This window comes from Lolium rigidum, chromosome 1 (genome assembly GCF_022539505.1).
Source record: "Lolium rigidum isolate FL_2022 chromosome 1, APGP_CSIRO_Lrig_0.1, whole genome shotgun sequence".
In the NCBI taxonomy this organism is placed as follows: Eukaryota; Viridiplantae; Streptophyta; class Magnoliopsida; order Poales; family Poaceae; genus Lolium; species Lolium rigidum.
This window is the reverse complement of record NC_061508.1, coordinates 37190520-37211336: the sequence shown is the minus strand read 5'-3', so window position 1 is coordinate 37211336 and position 20817 is coordinate 37190520. Positions and strand designations below refer to the sequence as shown.

Sequence of the window (20817 nt, the reverse complement as noted above, 5' to 3'; positions counted from 1 at the left end):
TGGCATGCATATGCAGGCGCAGAATCCTAAGCTGACCTACCGTTAATGAAGTCCATTTTCAGAAAATAAACCTATGAGGTTGTGTTTCTAGTCGCGGGGGGAGTCCAAAGCTGATCTACCATTAATACAGTCAACTTCACAAAAGTACTACTCGATCCTAGCGTGGACATCTCATAGCGTCATAGCGTGTGGAGGCTGCGCTCATTCATGCCCACACACGTACTGTGACACTACACAATCAATGAAGCCCAGCACCGCACTGAGCATGGAGATGGATGCCGCTAATGGCAAGCACTCTGTTGGCGGAGGCAGCGGCGTCGGAAGCTTGCTCCGGCCACCGCGGATATTCTGCATCACGCTGCTCTCGATCGTCTTCTGGGCCCTGATAATCTACTTCGTCTCCACCATGCAAGGCAATATGGCGTCCCTTCTCCTCAAGCCCTCGGCCTTCTCCCTTCCGTCCTTCCGCTTCGGCCGGGACCGGTGCGTCGGCCGGTACATCTACATGTACGACCTGCCGCCACGGTTCAACGCCGACCTCGTCCGCCGCTGCCGCCAGTTCTCGGTCACCGACGACATCTGCAAGCTCATGGTGAACGACGGGTTCGGCGCGGAGCTCCCGCCCGGTGACTCCCTGCCGGAGAAGGGAGCCTACGACACCGACCAGTACATGCTGGAGCTCATCTACCACGCGCGGATGAAGAGGTACGAGTGCCTCACCGCCGACCCCTCAACGGCCGCCGCCGTGTATGTACCCTTCTACGCCGGGTTTGATGCGTCACTGAACCTGTGGAAGAGCAACCTCACGGACCGTGACGCCCTGTCGCGGGACATGGCGGACTGGCTTGTGCGGCGGCCCGAGTGGCGCGCCATGTGGGGCCACGACCACTTCCTGGTCGCCGGACGGGCTACATGGGATTTCATCCGGAGCAAAGACGGCGGCTGGGGCAATCCCTTGATGACATACCCGGCCATCCGCAACATGACGGTTCTCACCATCGAGGCCAGCCCGTGGCAGGGCAACGACTTCGCAGTGCCATTCGCGTCGCACTTCCACCCTTCCTCCGACGCCGACGTGCTCCGCTGGCAGGACCGCATGCGCCGGCAGGAGCGCAGGTCGCTCTGGGGCTTCGCCGGCGGGCCACGCCCCGGCAATACGACGGTGCGCGCCCAGATTATAGAGCAGTGCGGCAAGTCGAGCAGTTGCGCAATGTTCGGCGCCAAGTCGTACCACAGCTCGCCGGATCAGATCATGGGGCTGCTGGAGAGCGCCGAGTTCTGCGTCGAGCCATGCGGCGACTCCTTCACCCGCAAGTCCACCTTCGACGCCATCCTTGCTGGCTGCATCCCGGTCTTCTTCCACCCGATCTCCGCCTACACCCAGTACACCTGGCACCTGCCCAGGGACTACAGGAGCTACTCGGTGTTCATCCCCCAGATCGATGTGGCCAAGCGGAACGTCAGCATCGAGGAGGAGCTGAGGAAGATACCGCCGACGAAGGTGGCGCAGATGCGAGAGGAGGTGATCCGGCTCATACCGAGGGTGATGTACAGGGAACCCATGGCCAAGGGCCTGGTGTTCAAGGACGCGTTCGATGTCGCTGTGGCTGCGGTCATCGACAGAGTGGCGAAGCGCCGCCGTGCCACGGCTGAGGGACGCGAGTACAACGACAGCTTCGACGGATATTTTAGTTGGAAGTATGACTTGCTAGAGCGTGGGCAGAAGGATATAGGCCCGCACGAGTTTGATCCATATATGTGATGTGAGAAGGCTTATATGAATAGGAAAACCTTAAATGTAGCCCGGGCTATATGTTGCCCGGTTTTATTTTTCTTTTTTTAAAACTTCAAAAATTTTGATTTCAAAATTTCAGAAAACTTCAAAAAAATATGTAGACGTAGAGAATGTTGAAATCTATCGGTGTGTAAATTTTCAGATTGAAATACATCATATATTGCCCTCGGTAGAAATAACAAAGTCTCACAAAATGGTAAAATCTATATTTTAGTGTACCGTTCATTACTATTCACCAATGCTGAAATCAAGATTTGTTATTTTTTCTGAGCCAAAAATACTATATATTTCAATCTAAAAATTTACACACTTGAAGATTGCAATATTATCTACATTATAGTATTTTTTATATTTTTAACATGTTTAAAATGAATTTTTAAAAAATTCAAAAAGTGGCCTATATGTAGCTACAAAAGTCCATTCTCGAGCTTAGTACATGTATTTCGCCAATTTAGGTGTTTTCCTTCCAATTTTCTATGTCTCGGTCCACTATATAAATTATTTTTAAGCCTCAATCACCTAAAGAAAAGTAATATAGTTGTACTTTTCTGCTAAGAAAGTCATAAAGATTTCAGTTAACTTAAACATAGACAAACCCTTGTTCTTCATGCTTTTCTTCCTTCTACGGCGCTGATACGTCTCAAACGTATCTATAATTTCTTATGTTCCATGCTACTTTTATGACAATACTCACATGTTTTATACACACTTTACATCATTTATATGCATTTTCCGGCACTAACATATTGACGAGATGCCAAAGAGCCAGTTGCTGTTTTCTGCTGTTTTTGGTTTCAGAAATCCTACAAAGGAAATATTCTCGGAATTGGACGAAATCAACGGACAGGGTCTTATTTTTCCACGGAGCTTCCAGAAGACCGAAGGGGATACGAAGTGGGGCGACGAGGCGCCCGCACCACGGGCCGCGCGGCCAGGGTGGGGCCCGCGCCGCCCTATGGTGTGGGGCCCTCGTCAGCCCTCCGACTCTGCCCTTCCGCCTACATATACTCTCCGTCGCGAAAACCCTATTACCGAGAGCCACGATACGGAAATACTTCCAGAGACGCAGCCGCCGCCAATCCCATCTCGGGGGATTCAAGAGATCGCCTCCGGCACCCTGCCGGAGAGGGGAATCATCTCCCGGAGGACTCTTCATCACCATGATCGCCTCCGGACTGATGTGTGAGTAGTTCACCCCTGGAATATGGGTCCATAGCAGTAGCTAGATGGTTGTCTTCTCCTCTTGTGCTATCATGTTAGATCTTGTGAGCTGCCTATCATGATCAAGATCATCTATCTGTAATGCTACATGTTGTGTTTGTTGAGATCCGATGAATATGGAATACTATGTCAAGTTGATTATCAATCTATCATATATATGTTGTTTATGTTCTTGCATGCTCTCCGTTGCTAGTAGAGGCTCTGGCCAAATTGATACTTGTAACTCCAAGAGGGAGTATTTATGCTCGATAGTGGGTTCATGCCTCCATTGAATCTGGGACAAGTGACGTAAAGTTCTAAGGTTGTGGATGTGTTGTTGCCACTAGGGATAAAACATCAATGCTTTGTCTAAGGATATTTGTGTTGATTACATTACGCACCATACTTAATGCAATCGTCTGTTGTTTGTAACTTAATACTGGAAGGGGTGCGGATGCTAACCTGAAGGTGGACTTTTTAGGCATAGATGCATGCCGGGTAGCGGTCTATGTACTTTGTCGTAATGCCCTGATTAAATCTCATAGTTGTCATCATGATATGTATGTGCATTGTTATGCCCTCTTTATTTGTCAATTGCCCAACTGTAATTTGTTCACCCAACATGCTATTTATATTATCGGAGAGACACCACTAGTGAACTGTGGACCCCGGTCCATTCTTTTACATCTGAAATACAATCTACTCGCAATACTTGTTCTTTACTGTTCTTCGCAAACAAACATCATCTTCCATACTATACATTTAATCCTTTGTTTACAAAGCAAGCCAGTGAGATTGACAACCTCACCGTTACGTTGGGGCAAAGTACTTTGATTGTGTTGTGCAGGTTCCACGTTGGCGCCGGAATCCCCGGTGTTGCGCCGCACTACACTCCGTCACCAACGACCTTCACGTGATCCTTGACTCCTACTGGTTCGATAACCTTGGTTTCTTACTGAGGGAAAACTTGCTGCTGTACGCATCACACCTTCCACTTGGGGTTCCCAACGGGCGTGTGCCTATGCGTTGATACGTCTCAAACGTATCTATAATTTCTTATGTTCCATGCTACTTTTATGATGATACTCACATGTTTTATACACATTATATGTCATTATTATGCGTTTTCCGGAACTAACCTATTGACAAGATGCCGAAGTGCCGCTCTCTGTTTTGTGCTGTTTTTGGTTTCGTAAATCCTAGTAAGGAAATATTCTCGGAATTGGACGAAATCAACGCCCAGCATCTTATAATTCCACGAAGCTTCCAGAACACCCGAGAGGCACCAGAGGGGAGCCCTGGTGGCCCCACACGTGTGGGCTTCGCCTATAAGAAGCCCCCTGACCTAAATCTTCGATACGGAAAAGCCACGGTACGAGAAACCTTCCAGAGCCGCCGCCATCGCGAAGCCAAGATATGGGGGACAGGAGTCTCTGTTCCGGCACGCCGCCGGGACGGGGAAGTGCCCCCGGAAGGCATGTCCATCGACACCACCGCCATCTTCATCGACGCTGCTATCTCCCATGAGGAGGGAGTAGTTCTCCATCGAGGCTAAGGGCTGTACCGGTAGCTATGTGGTAAATCTCTCTCTCCCATGTACTTCAATACAATGATCTCATGAGCTGCCTTACATGATTGAGATCCATATGATGAGCTTGTAATCTAGATGTCGTTATGCTATTCAAGTGGATTTTACTTATGTGATCTCCGGAGACTCCTTGTCCCACGTGTGTAAAGGTGACAGATGTGTGCACCGTGTGGGTCTCTTAGGCTATATTTCACAGAATACTTATTCACTGAGTTATGATTTGAGTTGGATGTCTCTATGAATTTGTGGTGTGTTAGTACCTCCTATGAATGCTCACAGTGACAGCGTGGGGTGTTTATTAGTACTTGGGAATACATCGTTAAGGTTTGCCTACATGATGAATTAGTGTTCGTTATCTTGCCGTAGAGTAATTCGAATAGCATAGTGAAGTGCTTATTTATATTCCTTTATGATTGCAATGTGCTTTATATCACTATTAATCTATGTGCTACTCTAGTGATGTTATTAAAGTAGTCTATTCCTCCTCCATTATGTAATGGTGACAATGTGTGCATCATGTAGTACTTGGCGTAGTTTATGATTGTGATCTCTTGTAGATTATGAAGTTAACTATTACTATGATGGTATTGATGTGATCTATTCCTCCTTTCATAGCTTGATGGTGACAGTGTATATGCTATGTTAGTACTCGGTATAATTGCGTTGGTCTATCATGCACTCTAAGGTTATTTAAATATGAACATCGAATGTTGTGGAGCTTGTTAACTCCGGCATTGAGGTGCTCTTGTAGCCCTACACAATTAATGGTGTTCATCATCCAACAAGAGAGTGTAGAGTGGTTTTATTATGTGATCAATGTTGAGAGTGTCCATTAGTGAAAGTATGATCCCTAGGCCTTATTTCCGAATAGAAAAGTTACACCACAGAGAATTGCCTCCCACGCCAGCAAGCTATTTTCTGGTACCGTTTATTTACTGTTCTACTACATGTTCGTTTACTGCATCTTTACTTCCTGCAATATTACCACCATCTATACCACTTGTATTTCACTATCTCTTCGCCGAACTAGTGCACCTATACATCTGACAAGTGTATTAGGTGTGTTGGGGACACAAGAGACTTCTTGTATCGTGATTGCAGTGGTTGCTTGAGAGGGATATCTTTGACCTCTTCCTCCCCGAGTTCGATAAACCTTGGGTGATCCACTTAAGGGAAAACATGCCGTTGTTCTACAAACCTCTCGCTCTTGGAGGCTCAACACTCGTCTACAGGAATAGAAGCGTGCGTAGACATCAAGCTATTTTCTGGCGCCGTTGCCGGGGAGGTAAGGTAAAAGGTATTCACATCCTCCGACTACTAAGCTATTTCCTAGCACTATTGCCGGTGTGTGAGTGCTCGAAGCTATTTCCTTTAGATCCCGCAATTGCATCTTTTTGTTTCTTGTTAAACACTAGTAAGGCATAATGGACAACAGTGAGCTTTTTATTCTATTTCCTGAGTTAAGACATGGACTGTTTGATGCGAAAATTAAAAAACCTATGGAACCTTATTTGCATGCTAGTAGCAATGATATTAGTATGAACGCTTTGAACACCATTGTTTATAATGATATAGAAAGTTCTAAGCTTGGGGAAGCTGGTTTTGATGAGCATGATATTTTTAGTCCCCCAAGCATTGAGGAGAAAATTTTCTTTGATGATACTTTGCCTCCTATTTATGATGATTATAATGATAGTGGTCTTTTGGTGCCGCCTACTATGGAGAGTAAATTTTATTATGATTATACTATGCCTCCTACACTTGATGAGAATAATAATGATAGCTACTTTGTTGAATTTGCTCCCACTATAATTAATAAGAATGACTATGCTTATGTTGGGAGTAGTACTTATTTTATGCATGAGACTCATGATAAGAATGTTTCATTTGATAGTTTTATTGTTGAGTTTGTTCATGATGCCACTGAAAGTTATAATGAGAGAGGAAAATATGGTTGTAGAAATTTTTATGTTACTAAAACACCTCTCTATATGCTGAAATTTTTGAAGTTACACTTGTTTTATCTTTCTATGCTTGTTGCATTATGCCTACATGACTTGTTTATTTACAAGATTCCTTTTCATAGGAAGTGGGTTAGGCTTAAATTTGTTTCATACTTGCCTTTTTATGCTCTCTTTTGCTTCAACTACTATTTCTTGAGAGTGCATCACTAAAATTACTGAGCCCATCTTAATGGCTATAAAGAAAGCACTTCTTGGGAGATAACCCATGTGTTTATTTTACTTCTGCACTTTTGTTTTATATTTGAGTCTTGAAAGTTGTTACTACTGTAACAACCTCTCCTTATCTTTATTTTATTGCATTGTTGTGCCGAGTAAAGTCTTTGATAGTAAGGTTCATACTAGATTTGGATTACTGCGCAGAAACATATTTCTTGCTGTCACGAATTTGGGCAGGGTTCTCTGTAGGTAACTCAGAAAAATCTGCCAATTTACGTGAGTAATCCTCAGATATGTACGCAACTTTCATTCAATTTACGAACTGTTCTGTTTTGACAGATTCTGCCTTTTATTTCGCATTGCCTGTTTTGCTGTGTTGGATGGATTTCTTTGTTCCATTAACTTCCAGTAGCTTTGAGCAATGTCCAGAAGTGTTAAGAATGATTGTGTCACCTCGGAACATGTGAATTTTTTATTATGCACTAACCCTCTAATGAGTTTGTTTTGAGTTTGGTGTGGAGGTAGTTTTCAAGGGTCAAGAGAGGAGGATGATACAATATGATCAAGAAGAGTGAAAAGTCTAAGCTTGGGGATGCCCCCGTGGTTCATCCCTGCATATTTTAAGAATACTCAAGCATCTAAGCTTGGGGATGCCCAAGGCATCCCCTTCTTCATCGACAACTTATCGTGTCACCTCTAGTGAAACTATATTTTTATTCAGTCACATCTTATGTACTTTACTTGGAGCGTCTTTATGTTCTTGTTTTTGTTTTGTTTGAATAAAATTGGATCCTAGCATTCATTGTGTGGGAGAGGGACACGCTCCGCTGTTGCATATGAACACATGTGTTCTTAGCTTTATTCTTAATGTTCATGGCGAAGGTTGAAACTGCTTCGTTAATTGTTATATGGTTGGAAACAGAAAATGCTGCATGTGGTAATTGGTATAATGTCTTGAATAATTTGATACTTGGCAATTGTTGTGCTCATATAGATCATGTTTAAGCTCTTGCATCATGTACTTTGCACCTATTAATGAAGAACTACATAGAGCTTGTTAAAATTTGGTTTGCATGATTGGTCTCTAGAGTCTAGATATTTTCTGGTTAAGGTGTTTGAACAACAAGGAGACAATGTAAAGTCTTATAATGCTTGCAATATGTTCATATGTAAGCTTTGCTGCACCGTTTTATACTTGAGTTTGCTTCAAACAACCTTGCTAGCCTAGCCTTGTATTGAGAGGAATTCTTCTCATGCATCCAAATCCTTGAGCCAACAACTATGCCATTTGTGTCCACCATACCTACCTACTACATGGTATTTCTCTGCCATTCTGATACGTCTCCGACGTATCAATAATTTCTTATGTTCCATGCCATATTATTGATGATATCTACATGTTTTATACAAATTATATGTCGTATTTATGCATTTTCCGGCACTAACCTATTAACGAGATGCCGAAGAGCCGCTTGCCGTTTTCTGCTGTTTTTGGTTTCAGTAAATCCTAGTAAGGAAATATTCTCGGAATTGGACGAAATCAACGCCTGTGGTCCTATTTTGCCACGAAGCTTCCGAAGACCGAGGGAGAGTCGAAGTGGGGCCACGAGGTGGCGACACACCAGGGCAGCACGGCCCGAGCCCCGGCCGCGCCGGCCTGTTGTGTGGGCCCCTCGTGACGCCCCTTTACCCGCCCTTCCGCCTACATATAGCCTTCGTCGCGAAACCCCCGAGCACCGAGAGCCACGATACGGAAAACCTTCCGCAGACGCCGCTGCCGCCAATCCCATCTCGGGGATTCAGGAGATCGCCTCCGCACCCTGCCGGAGAGGGGAATCATCTCCCGGAGGACTCTTCACCGCCATGGTCGCCTCCGGAGTGATGAGTGAGTAGTTCACCCCCGGACTATGGGTCCATAGCAGTAGCTAGATGGTCGTCTTCTCCTCATGTGCTTCATTGTCGGATCTTGTGAGCTGCCTAACATGATCAAGATCATCTATCCGTAATTCTATATGTTGTGTTTGTCGGGATCCGATGGATAGAGAATACTATGTTATGTTGATTATCAATCTATTACCTATGTGTTGTTTATGATCTTGCATGCTCTCCGTTATTAGTAGAGGCTCTGGCCAAGTTTTTACTCTTAACTCCAAGAGGGAGTATTTATGCTCGATAGTGGGTTCATGCCTCCATTAAATCTGGGACAATGGACGTAAAGTTCTAAGGTTGTGGATGTGTTGTTGCCACTAGGGATAAAACATTGATGCTATGTCCGAGGATGTAGTTATTGATTACATTACGCACCATACTTAATGCAATTGTCCGTTGTTTGCAACTTAATACCGGAAGGGGTTCGGATGATAACCTCGAAGGTGGACTTTTTAGGCATAGATGCATGCTCGGATAGCGGTCTATGTACTTTGTCGTAATGCCCAATTAAATCTCACAATACTCATCATATCATGTATGTGCATGGTCATGCCCTCTCTATTTGTCAATTGCCCGACTGTAATTTGTTCACCCAACATGCTATTTATCTTATGGGAGAGACACCTCCAGTGAACTGTGGACCCCGGTCCATTCTTTTACATTGAATACAATCTACTGCAATACTTGTTTTACTGTTTTCTCGCAAACAATCATCATCCACACTATACATCTAATCCTTTGTTACAGCAAGCCGGTGAGATTGACAACCTCACTGTTTCGTTGGGGCAAAGTACTTTGGTTGTGTTGTGCAGAGTTCCACGTTAGCGCCGGAATCCCCGGTGTTGCGCCGCACTACATCCCGCTGCCATCAACCTTCAACGTGCTTCTTGGCTCCTCCTGGTTCGATAAACCTTGGTTTCTTTCTGAGGGAAAACTTGCCGCTGTACGCATCACACCTTCCTCTTGGGGTTCCCAACGGGCGCGTGATGTACGTGTATCAAGCATTTTTTTTCGGCGCCATTGCCGGGGAGATCAAGACACGCTGCAAGGGGAGTCTCCACAATCCAATCTCTTTACTTTGTTTTTGTCTTGCTTTATTTTATTTACTACTTTGTTTGCTGCACTTATATCAAAACACAAAAAAATTAGTTGCTAGCTTTACTTTATTTCCTGTCTTGCACTCTATATCAAAAACACAAAAAAATTAGTTACTTGCATTTATTTTATCTAGTTTGCTTTATTTACTACTGCTAAAATGGGTACTCCTGAAAATACTAAGTTGTGTGATTTCACTAGTTAGGCTTAATGGAAAACAACAAAAATATTAGAGATCTTTATAGTATTTATCTTGAGTTAGGACATGAGGTGTTTGAAGAGAAAATTAAAAAACCTATGGAACTTTATATGCATGATAATGCCAATGTTATTAGTATGAATGCTTTGAATACCATTGTTGCTAATGCTATGGAAGAATTTAAGCTTGGGGAAGCTGGTTTTGATGAGCATGATATTTTTAGTCCCCCAAGCATGGAGGAGAAAATTTACTTTGATGATACTTTACCTCCTATATATGATGATTACAATGATGACTATCATCCACCTACTATTGAGGAGAAAATTAATTATGATTATACTATGCCCCCTATATTTGATGATTATGGTGATAATGATAGCTACCTTGTTGAATTTGCTCCCACTACAATTAATAAGAATGACTATGCTTATGTGGAGAGTAATGATACTTTTATGCATGTGAATAAGAATGCTTTATGTGATAGTTATATTGTTGAGTTTGTTCATGATGCCACTGAAAGTTATTATGAGAGAGGGAAACATGGTTATATGCATCTTAATAATATTAAGTTTCCCCTCTATATGCTGAAAATTTTGAAGTTACTTGTGTTTTATCTTCCTATGCTTGTCACTTTGTTCTTCATGAATTTATTTGTGTACAAGATTCCTTTCCATAGGACGTCGGTTAGGCTTAAATTTGTTCCATACTTGCTTTTCGATGCTCTCTTTTGCTTCAAATACTATCTCTTGCGAGTGCATCATTAAAACTGCTGAGCCCATCTTAATGGCTATAAAGAAAGAACTTCTTGGAAGATAACCCATGTGTTTATTTTACTACAGTAATTTTGTTTTTTATTTTGAGTCTTGGAAGTTGTTAGTACTGTAGCAACCTCTCCTTATCTTAGTTTTATTGCATTGTTGTGCCAAGTAAAGTCTTTGATAGTAAGGTTCATACTAGATTTGGATTACTGCGCAGAAACAGATTTCATGCTGTCACGAATCTGGGCCTAATTCTTTGTAGGTAACTCAGAAAATTATGCCAATTTACGTGCGTGATCCTCAGATATGTACGCAACTTTCATTCAATTTGAGCATTTTCATTTGAGCAAGTCTGGTGCCTCAATAAAATCCGTCTTTATGGACTGTTCTGTTTTGACAGATTCTGCCTTTTATTTCGCATTGCCTCTTTTGCTATGGTGGATGAATTTCTTTGCTTCATTAATGTCCAGTAGCTTTGTGCAATGTCCAGAAGTGTTAAGAATGATTGTGTCACCTCTGAACATGTGAATTTTTATTATGCACTAACCCTCTAATGAGTTGTTTCGAGTTTGGTGTGGAGGAAGTTTTCAAGGATCAAGAGAGGAGGATGATACAATATGATCAAGGAGAGTGAAAGCTCTAAGCTTGGGGATGCCCCGGTGGTTCACCCCTGCATATTTTAAGAAGACTCAAGCGTATAAGCTTGGGGATGCCCAAGGCATCCCCTTCTTCATCGACAACATTATCAGGTTCCTCCCCTGAAACTATATTTTTATTCCATCACATCTTATGTGCTTTGCTTGGAGCGTCGGTTTGTTTTTGTTTTTGTTTTTGTTTGAATAAAATGGATCCTAGCATTCATTGTGTGGGAGAGAGACACGCTCCGCTGTTGCATATGGACAAATATGTCCTTAGGCTTTACTCATAGTATTCATGGCGAAGGTTGAATCTTCTTCGTTAAATTGTTATATGGTTGGAATCGGGAAATGCTACATGTAGTAATTCTAAAATGTCTTGAATAATTTGATACTTGGCAATTGTTGTGCTCATGTTTAAGCTCTTGCATCATATACTTTGCACCCATTAATGAAGAAATACCTAGAGCTTGCTAAAATTTGGTTTGCATATTTGGTCTCTCTAAAGTCTAGATAATTTCTAGTATTGAGTTTGAACAACAAGGAAGACGGTGTAGAGTCTTATAATGTTTACAATATGTCTTTTATGTGAGTTTTGCTGCACCGGTTCATCCTTGTGTTTGTTTCAAATAACCTTGCTAGCCTAAACCTTGTATCGAGAGGGAATACTTCTCATGCATCCAAAATCCTTGAGCCAACCACTATGCCATTTGTGTCCACCATACCTACCTACTACATGGTATTTCTCCGCCATTCCAAAGTAAATTGCTTGAGTGCTACCTTTAAAATTTTCATTCTTTACCTTTGCAATATATAGCTCATGGGACAAATAGCTTAAAAACTATTGTGGTATTGAATATGTACTTATGCACTTTATCTCTTATTAAGGTTCTTGTTGTGCGATAACCATGTTCCTGGGGACGCCATCAACTACTCTTTGTTGAATATCATGTGAGTTGCTATGCATGTCCGTCTTGTCTGAAGTAAGGGAGATTTACCACTCATTTATTGGTTAGAGCATGCATATTGTTAGAGAAGAACATTGGGCCGCTAACTAAAGTCATGAATCATGGTGGAAGTTTCAGTTTTGGAGATATATCCTCAATCTCATATGAGAACATTAATTGTTGCTACATGCTTATGCATTAAAGATGAGTCCATTATCTGTTGTCTATGTTGTCCCGGTATGGATGTCTAAGTTGAGAATAATCAAAAGCGAGAAATCCAAATGCGAGCTTTCTCCTTAGACCTTTGTACAGGCGGCATGGAGGTACCCCTCTAGCACAAATATAGCAATCAATGCTTCCCTCTGCGAAGGGCCTTTCTTTTACTTTTATGTTGAGTCAGTTCACCTATCTCTCTCCACCTCAAGAAGCAAACACTTGTGTGAACTGTGCATTGATTCCTACATACTTGCATATTGCACTTGTTATATTACTTTACATTGACAATATCCATGAGATATACATGTTACAAGTTGAAAGCAACCGCTAGAACTTAATCTTCCTCTGTGTTGCTTCGATACCTTTACTTTGATTTATTGCTTTATGAGTTAACTCTTATGCAAGACTTATTGATGCTTGTCTTGAAAGTACTATTCATGAAAAGTCTTTGCTTTATGATTCATTTGTTTACTCATGTCATTACCATTGTTTTGATCGCTGCATTCATTACATATGCTTACAATAGTATGATCAAGGTTATGATGGCATGTCACTCTAGAAATTATCTTTGTTATCGTTTACTCGCTCGGGACGAGCGAGAACTAAGCTTGGGGATGCTGATACATCTCCGACGTATCGATAATTTCTTATGTTCCGTGCCACATTATTGATGATATCTACATGTTTTATACACATTATATGTCGTATTTATGCATTTTCCGGCACTAACCTATTAACGAGATGCCGAAAGCCGATTCTGTTGTTTTCGCTGTTTTTGGTTTCAGAAATCCTAGTAAGGAAATATTCTCGGAATTGGACGAAATCAACGCCCAGGGTCCTATTTTGCCACGAAGCTTCCAGAAGACCGAGGGAGAGTCGAAGTGGGGCCACGAGGTGGCGACACACCAGGGCGGCGCGACCCAGGCCCTGGCCGCGCCGGCCTGTTGTGTGGGCCCCTCGTGACGCCCCTTTACCTGCCCTTCCGCCTACATATAGCCTTCGTCGCGAAACCCCCAGTACCGAGAGCCACGATACGGAAAACCTTCCAGAGACGCCGCCGCCGCCAATCCCATCTCGGGGGATTCAGGAGATCGCCTCCGGCACCCTGCCGGAGAGGGGAATCATCTCCCGGAGGACTCTTCACCGCCATGGTCGCCTCCGGAGTGATGAGTGAGTAGTTCACCCCTGGACTATGGGTCCATAGCAGTAGCTAGATGGTCGTCTTATCCTCATGTGCTTCTGTTGCGGTCAGAAACCCACCGGCGAGCAACGACGGGCAACACAGTAGAGCCGGGAGGCTCCCAGGACTGCGGCTGGCCCTGGTCCCTCGAGCGACGGCCCGCAAAGCCTCGGAACGCACGTCCGATGCTGGTGCAAGGGCGTGCCACCTGACCTATACCTGGTCAGGAAGGTGATGGATTTGCTTCGCTTAGTTTCCTGCATGGCATACACGTAAACATTAAATACGAGCCTCGATCGGCTCTCAGTTTATCTCGTGAATCGGCTCAAGGAGCCGATCCACCCATGATTCGTATGAGGTCTACGATCACATGGTGGTCCTGCTTGATCAATATAAAGCTAAAACGACCTACGACGATTTAGGGTTTTCACCACATAATCGGAACATCCTACGCGTGATTGAGCCTGGCAGCCACGCACGGTGATAATAAACCAACCCTAGACAAGGCCTAAAAACCAACATGAAGTTGATCCCCGGAACATCTTATCTAGGGCTAGCAAACTACACCCTACGTGCTACTGGATCCTTCAACCCGTTTTCAAGGCCTAACTATGCAGATATTAAACTAATCCTTGAAGAACAAGGAGCAATCATAACGGATCGGATCTGCTAAACAATGATCAAGCGGGGTGCCGCCCTTACACCTAAGATAGGTGTAATGGCGGCTAGACGTCTAAGGGTTGCATGGACGAAAGCATGTGACACGATGAAACAATGCTAACCCTAACACATCTATGATAACTACGCTGCTCGCCATCAACAAGGCTTCAGACACGAGCAACGCATGAACAACGAATAAACGTATATCGCCTAGATCGCAAGATGCGATCTAGGCAGCATGATGCTTACCCGGAAGAAACCCTCGAAACAAGGGGTTGGCGATGCGCCTTTGGTTTGTGATGAACGTGATTGTTGTTTTTCTCAATAACCCTAGATACATATTTATAGTCCGTAGACTTTCTAACGTGGGAATAATCCCAACCGTGCACGAGCCAAATTCTATCTAACCGACACGTATCCTACTATATTTACGGATACACGGGCAAACTAGCCCAAACTTTGTATACAAGGCCGATTCATGTATATCTTCCGCGTATATTCTTCAAGCCCATCTTAATCGCGGCCCACCTCCGATCCGGTCAAATTCGGTGATAACACATGCCCCCCGGTTTTGGAAATGATAATTCCAAAATCACTCGCTTTTTCTTCGTCGGGTCATGTCGTGGCGAGAGCGGGACCGTCGCAGCATCCCTTCATCATGATGCCTTGCCTTCTCAACTTCTCCGCGTGACCTGGCAAAATTTATTTTTCTTTGGGCACCATTTCCTCAGAAACTGCTGTGGCATTGAATCTCCACTATATCCCCTTTTATTTAACCGCTCCAAACAGTTCGCCACTTCATCCCCTTGCTGTGTTCCAACCATCGGCACCAAAAAACCCCAATCTCAGAGCAATGTCTTCCTCCTCTTCCTCCTCCGCCTCGTCGGATCTCTCCTCCCAGTCCTTCTCCTCCTCCTCCTCCTCCTCCTCCTCCTCCCGCGAATCCACGCCAGAGTGGGATCCGATGGCGGCTCTGATGGCGGCGCACGACGAGCGCGCCCCAGAGGAGTGGGACCAGGAGGACCACGCCTCCTCCGTCTGGTCCGAGGACGACAAGTCCTTGACCAGCGGAGATGAAGACCTCCAGTTCCTCGCTGATGGGGAACTGGAATCGGAGAGCGAGGACGACTCGTTCTCCTGGGACGATTACACCTCCTCCGAGGAAGAGGAGGAGGAAGATGACGATGAAGACTCCCTCGAGGGTTACCCGCCGGCGAAGCGCCTCCGCGCCTGGTGGGACGACGACGACTCCGACGATGACGAGGAGGACGAGGCTCCCGTAGAGGGCTACGGGAGCAGGGACGAGGAGCCCGCCAGCAGCTGCCCGGCGGCAGCGACGACGACGAGGGCAGCAACGGCCCGTAGATCAGGGACTACCAGCATAGGACTAGTAGTAGTAGTAGCAGATTGGTCAATAGACCTTTCTTTTGTTCTTCCTCCCTTGAGCAATCGGCTCTTTCTTTGTAAGAAATCCTATTATTAATGAAGAAAATATTCCCCTATTAATTTTGCTTTCTTGTGAATTTTGCCGATTACCAAACGAAGTCGTTGCATAAAGAGCCGATGGCAGGGCATCGGCCTGCACTATAAACACGATTTGAGGCCAAACAGTTGCCTATTCACCCGGTCAAACAGATCCAGTCCATGTCCACCTCAAACGCGCAGATTCGACTCCTCGGCAAATCCACCGGGAGATTCATCTCGGATGTCATGATCTCTAGCCCGGAACCGATCCGTTAACCTGCTCAATTGAGCTTGTTCCTCTAGAGTCGATGGCAATGCATCGGCTTTTTATTATTCTGAAGTCGATGTCCGTGCATCGGCTGTACTAGTATCCTTATTTCTCAAGTCGATGTCTGCGCATCGGCTATGATTTGTATAAATTTTTTTTTACTGGCCGATTTCGTGAATCGGCCCCCATATTTTTTTACTGGCCGATTTCGTGAATCGGCCCCCATATTTTTTTACTGGCCGATTTCGTGAATCGGCCCCCATATTTCACTGTTCGTCATCCCACATGCTTGGGAAATATTTCTTGAGATGTTGACCATTGACAGCTGTTGGGAACTTAGCGCCGTCCAGCTGCTCCAGCATGTATGCATTACCCTTCAAAACTTTTACGATTTTGTAAGGACCGTGCCAATTAGGAGACCATTTGCCATATGCTTTATCCTTGGTTCCTAGTGGCAACACGGCTTCCCATACTAGATCACCAACTTGAAACTCCTTTGGTCTCACCTTCTTATTGTATGCACGAGCTACTCTGGCTTTGTTCTCTTTAATCTTCTCCAACGACCAAAGTCTAAGTTCCATTGCATCCTCAATAGTGTCACTCATCAGGGCTGCATATTCTTCAGCTGTCAGGTCATTCTGAAACGTGACACGTGTGGTGACCCGGCATACCACTGCATGGTGTAGTATGCAAGTCTGATATAACACCAATGAAACACCGTTCCACTAGTATTATATCGCTCAGAGTGGTACAACAGAAACATATGCGGGTCCAAGGCATGTCTATAGAATTACAACATTGACTCTGTTACATAAGATCATCACAGACCTCCTACTTTACAATGAGGTAAAACTGCAAATAACTTCGGAAGAACGACTCGTAGACTAGTCTTATCACGAACTCTATTTGTAGAGTATTTGACTAGCTACGAGAGGCTATGAATAGATTCTAGCTAAATAGGAGCTAAGTTTAGGAAGCTAGTTCCTTTCTATTGCTAATCTAGGTTTCTCCTTGTTGGATGTGGTATCTGCCTCTTCTGACAGGTTCCTGTCCCTTGAAGTAGTTGATGACTCCTCGGTCTTCGTGTTGCATTGTAGATCCTCCTTCGGTGCCTCCATATCTAAGCAGGGGATTTAAGAGTGGGATGAGTACGAGCGTACTCAACAAGTTCATTATAGGAAAGAGGTGTTTAATGCACTAGCTACGGCATTAGACCAGAAAGTCTAATACCAATGCAGGTTTTCATAATCATTTCTTCAAGAGGTTGTTTTTATTCGGAAGAACTATGTCCGTCGGCCTTCACCGGTTTACTAGAACTTCATGGAGCTCCTTTCCGGCAGCGTTCGCAGTTCCATATCCCGGAACGAGGGAGTGACAGGTCACGGTTCTTTACACTCGCAGAGGTGTGTTGCTTTACCCATAAGAGATCTTAACCTTGGTGCCAACCGAGTCTAGTTCTCGTCCACACTTCCTTTGGTGTGAGGCCCGGTATAAGGTCTAGCCAATCATGTTCCTCCGCTACCTCGAACACCCACCCTTTGTTGCATGCGCCGACCCTGGGTCCACGTCGGTCCCATTATTCCCGTATTTCGAGGTGGACCCCGACCACGACAACAGTGCTGGGCTCTACCATACACTCCTACGCCGGTGGCTGCAACCCATCATAGACCGCAATACCGTGGGGACTTAGGACTCCCCAGCCTCACCATCCTGCTCCTTCGGGCGACAAGTGTACTACGGACTATGCCGTGGGGACTTAGGACTCCCCAGCCTCACCAGCTTGCCCCCTTGGATTACAAGTGTACTACGGTAAAGCGCATCCGTTGATGAACGAGAGGTGGAAACACTTTTGACTACTCCGTCCCACTCCGGATCTTATGGTTAACACGGGTATTACGGCACAAGAATCACTGGCGACATTTGTTGTTTAATCCTAGATGGATATAAACCCGTGCAATGGAACCTCCACCATATCAACACAATTCATGGTTCCATTGCCCACCACATAGTCATATTCATAGTTATGAAAGTAGTGGTTTTGGTTTTTTATGCAATAGTGATAACCATAATACTTTGTAAGTAATTTGATAGAAATACTCAAATGACATGAGCAAGTGATGAACTTGCCTTTCTTGGCTGCAAGATTATGCAGACAAGGTCTTCGATACGCAATAACTCCAAATTCTGAAATAGCATCATCGTCCGGTAAGGACGATGTTTAAAAGATTGGCAAGGATGCAATAATGCATAAGCATGAGATGCAATCGCTTTAAGCGTGACCTAACCCCGATGATTTAGGATTAGTGAGTTGTAATGATGGGTTCAGGGTGTGTTGCACTTTTAGAGTGATTCACAAACAAGGTTCTTATTCAGGGTGGTTACTTGGTATCATAAATGGGTGTTGCAATATAGCATAACAAAAGCATTAATAACACACAACAATAAGATTTGGTGTAATCCTAACATGTAATAAATAGTGGTTGGTTTTAGTACTATATGTCATGGTTAATGATTGATTATTATATACTTCAAAAGAATAACTTTTGAAGAACAGGTTCTTGAATAAAGAACAAGTATGATAATTAGATTGGTGGATTTCTATGGTTGACTATGGTTTCATCTAGTTTCTGGAGTAAGTATTAGATGGATCACAACAGAGTTGGATTCATCAATAGTACGTGGAGTTATGCCTAGGCATCCTAAGCAATTAATTACACATGGGTGCTAGCAAGGTTGATGCTACCTTGCTGGTGATAGATGGCTATTGTCTATAGATTCTATTAGGCAGGATTGATGATGATTCCTTATTTTCTTCAAAAGAATAACTTTTGAAGAACATACTTCTTAAATAATAAGAAGTATAACAATTAAGGTTGAGGTTGTCTTGTATTAGCCATTGGATCTCTAAGTAGAGAATGGTTGGTTCCTAAATAGGATGGTTGATAATTAGTATCCAACACTAGTAGGGTTTAGTGGAGTAGGGAATGTAATGCTAAACATTAGATATGATTGCTATTAGAATTCATCACGATGGTGTGATGCTAAGTAGGAATGATTAAGGTTGGTGTTTTAGTAATAGGATCTAGGGTTTACACTTGGCTCACCCTACTTGATTAACTAGGTAGGATAGGTATGCATACATGGAATACTGAAGTATGGATAATAGGGCTCCTACATTTTATGTGAACATGGTAAGTATTTATTTGCTAATTATGGTTCTATGGATCAGAGGAAAAATATCATGATCACTTATCCTAACCTAGGGTTTAGGTTAGAAACAAATTAGAGTTCATATGAATAAATGGAGCTATGTTGCCTAATGGTATTAGGGTTTTAGGGTCCCACATTAAATTATGGGTTCCTGGTTCTATTACTTATGAAATTAGGGTTTCTAAATACCCTAAAGTTCTTGAATTAATAACTTCACTATAAGGTTGAAGTTATTAATAACTTTGAAATAAAATTAATATTGGATTTGGCATTTTATTATTTTTAAATAATTAATAATTAAGATAATTATTAATTAGGGTTTAAAATCCTCCTAATAAGGATTTAATAAATTAATAGAGAAGGAAAATTAATTTTATTGTTTTCCTTAATTACTTACTGGTTTTTATTTATTTTAGGAAGTTTTTCCTAATTATTGAATTTTAATTGAATTTAGAATTAAAATTAAAGGCTTAAATAACAAGTATAAAATAATTAAAAATAAAAATTTCATTTTATATTTTTATTGGGTAGAGTTTATTTTTAGGAACATTTTAATATCTCATTTGTATTTTTCTGAGTAAGTATGAATTTTCTGGATATTTGTAAAGTTTCAGATAGTTTATGGGATTTGAATTAAACCTAAAAGACTAAACACACCCGACTAACCCCTACCCGTGGTCACTGACTACTGGGACCAAGTTCCAGCGTGGCAGCCACGTAAGCAGGACCGAGTAGAAATGGTTGACTATCCCAGGGCTCGACTCCGGCGAGTTGACTCCCAGCGCCGGCGGTGCTAGGGGGTTCCCGCGGACACGCGAAGAGGCTCATTCGACGCGGCACTACACGCGGAATCAACTGGTAGTGACGCCTCCTCCGAATGGTCACCGGAGTTGCTCCGGTGAGCATCAACTGCGGCGGCGCACGGCGGCGATGATTCAATCGAAGGCTAGAGGTGACGCCGAGACGAAAGGAAGAGTCCCAGAGATGCGCACGCTCACCCTGAGGGCCGGTAGACGGCTCGACGAGGTGGATGGAAGGCGGAGACGAGCTCCAAATCGCCATTTCCGGCGGACTGCTGCGGAAGGGAAACTTCAAATTCTCCCCACCGCGACCTCCCCTTGATGCTATCTTCCCACTGGAGGTCCTACGCGTCGAGGCGCTCCTCCTCGACTCCTTCTTGAGCTCCAGCTCGCTCCCAATCGACGGCGTGGTGTAAGTCGCCGGCGACAGAAGGTGATGACATTCGGGAGTTAGAGAGAGTTTGAGAGAGAACGGTGAGGTGCTACGTGTAGCTAGGGTTCTGGAGATCTTCCTGGTGGCTTTATAGCTCAAGCAGAGCTCTGGTCGACGGCAATTCCTCGCCGATGGCCGGGATGCTTTGGAGACGATGTTAGGGTTTCGGCACGAATCTTAGCGGGGTTTGGATCAGACGGACGCAGAGGAGCTTCTACCTAGCTTTGGCGTGGTTGAGACGTTCGGGATGGATCCTTATC

General features: G+C 43.9%; 1 protein-coding gene across 1 annotated transcript; it reads left to right on the top strand.

The window, feature by feature from the left end:
- Positions 1-265: 265 nt before the first annotated feature.
- Positions 266-1762, top strand: LOC124706755 (xyloglucan galactosyltransferase KATAMARI1 homolog). The gene has a single exon (XM_047238427.1). The coding sequence runs from the start codon at positions 266-268 to the stop codon at positions 1760-1762; it is 1497 nt and encodes a 498-aa protein (XP_047094383.1).
- Positions 1763-20817: the final 19055 nt, after the last annotated feature.

Coding starts and splice junctions, on each gene's coding strand:
- LOC124706755 (XM_047238427.1), top strand. CDS start 266: ATGGAGATGGATGCCGCTAATGGCAAGCACTCTGTTGGCGGAGGCAGC.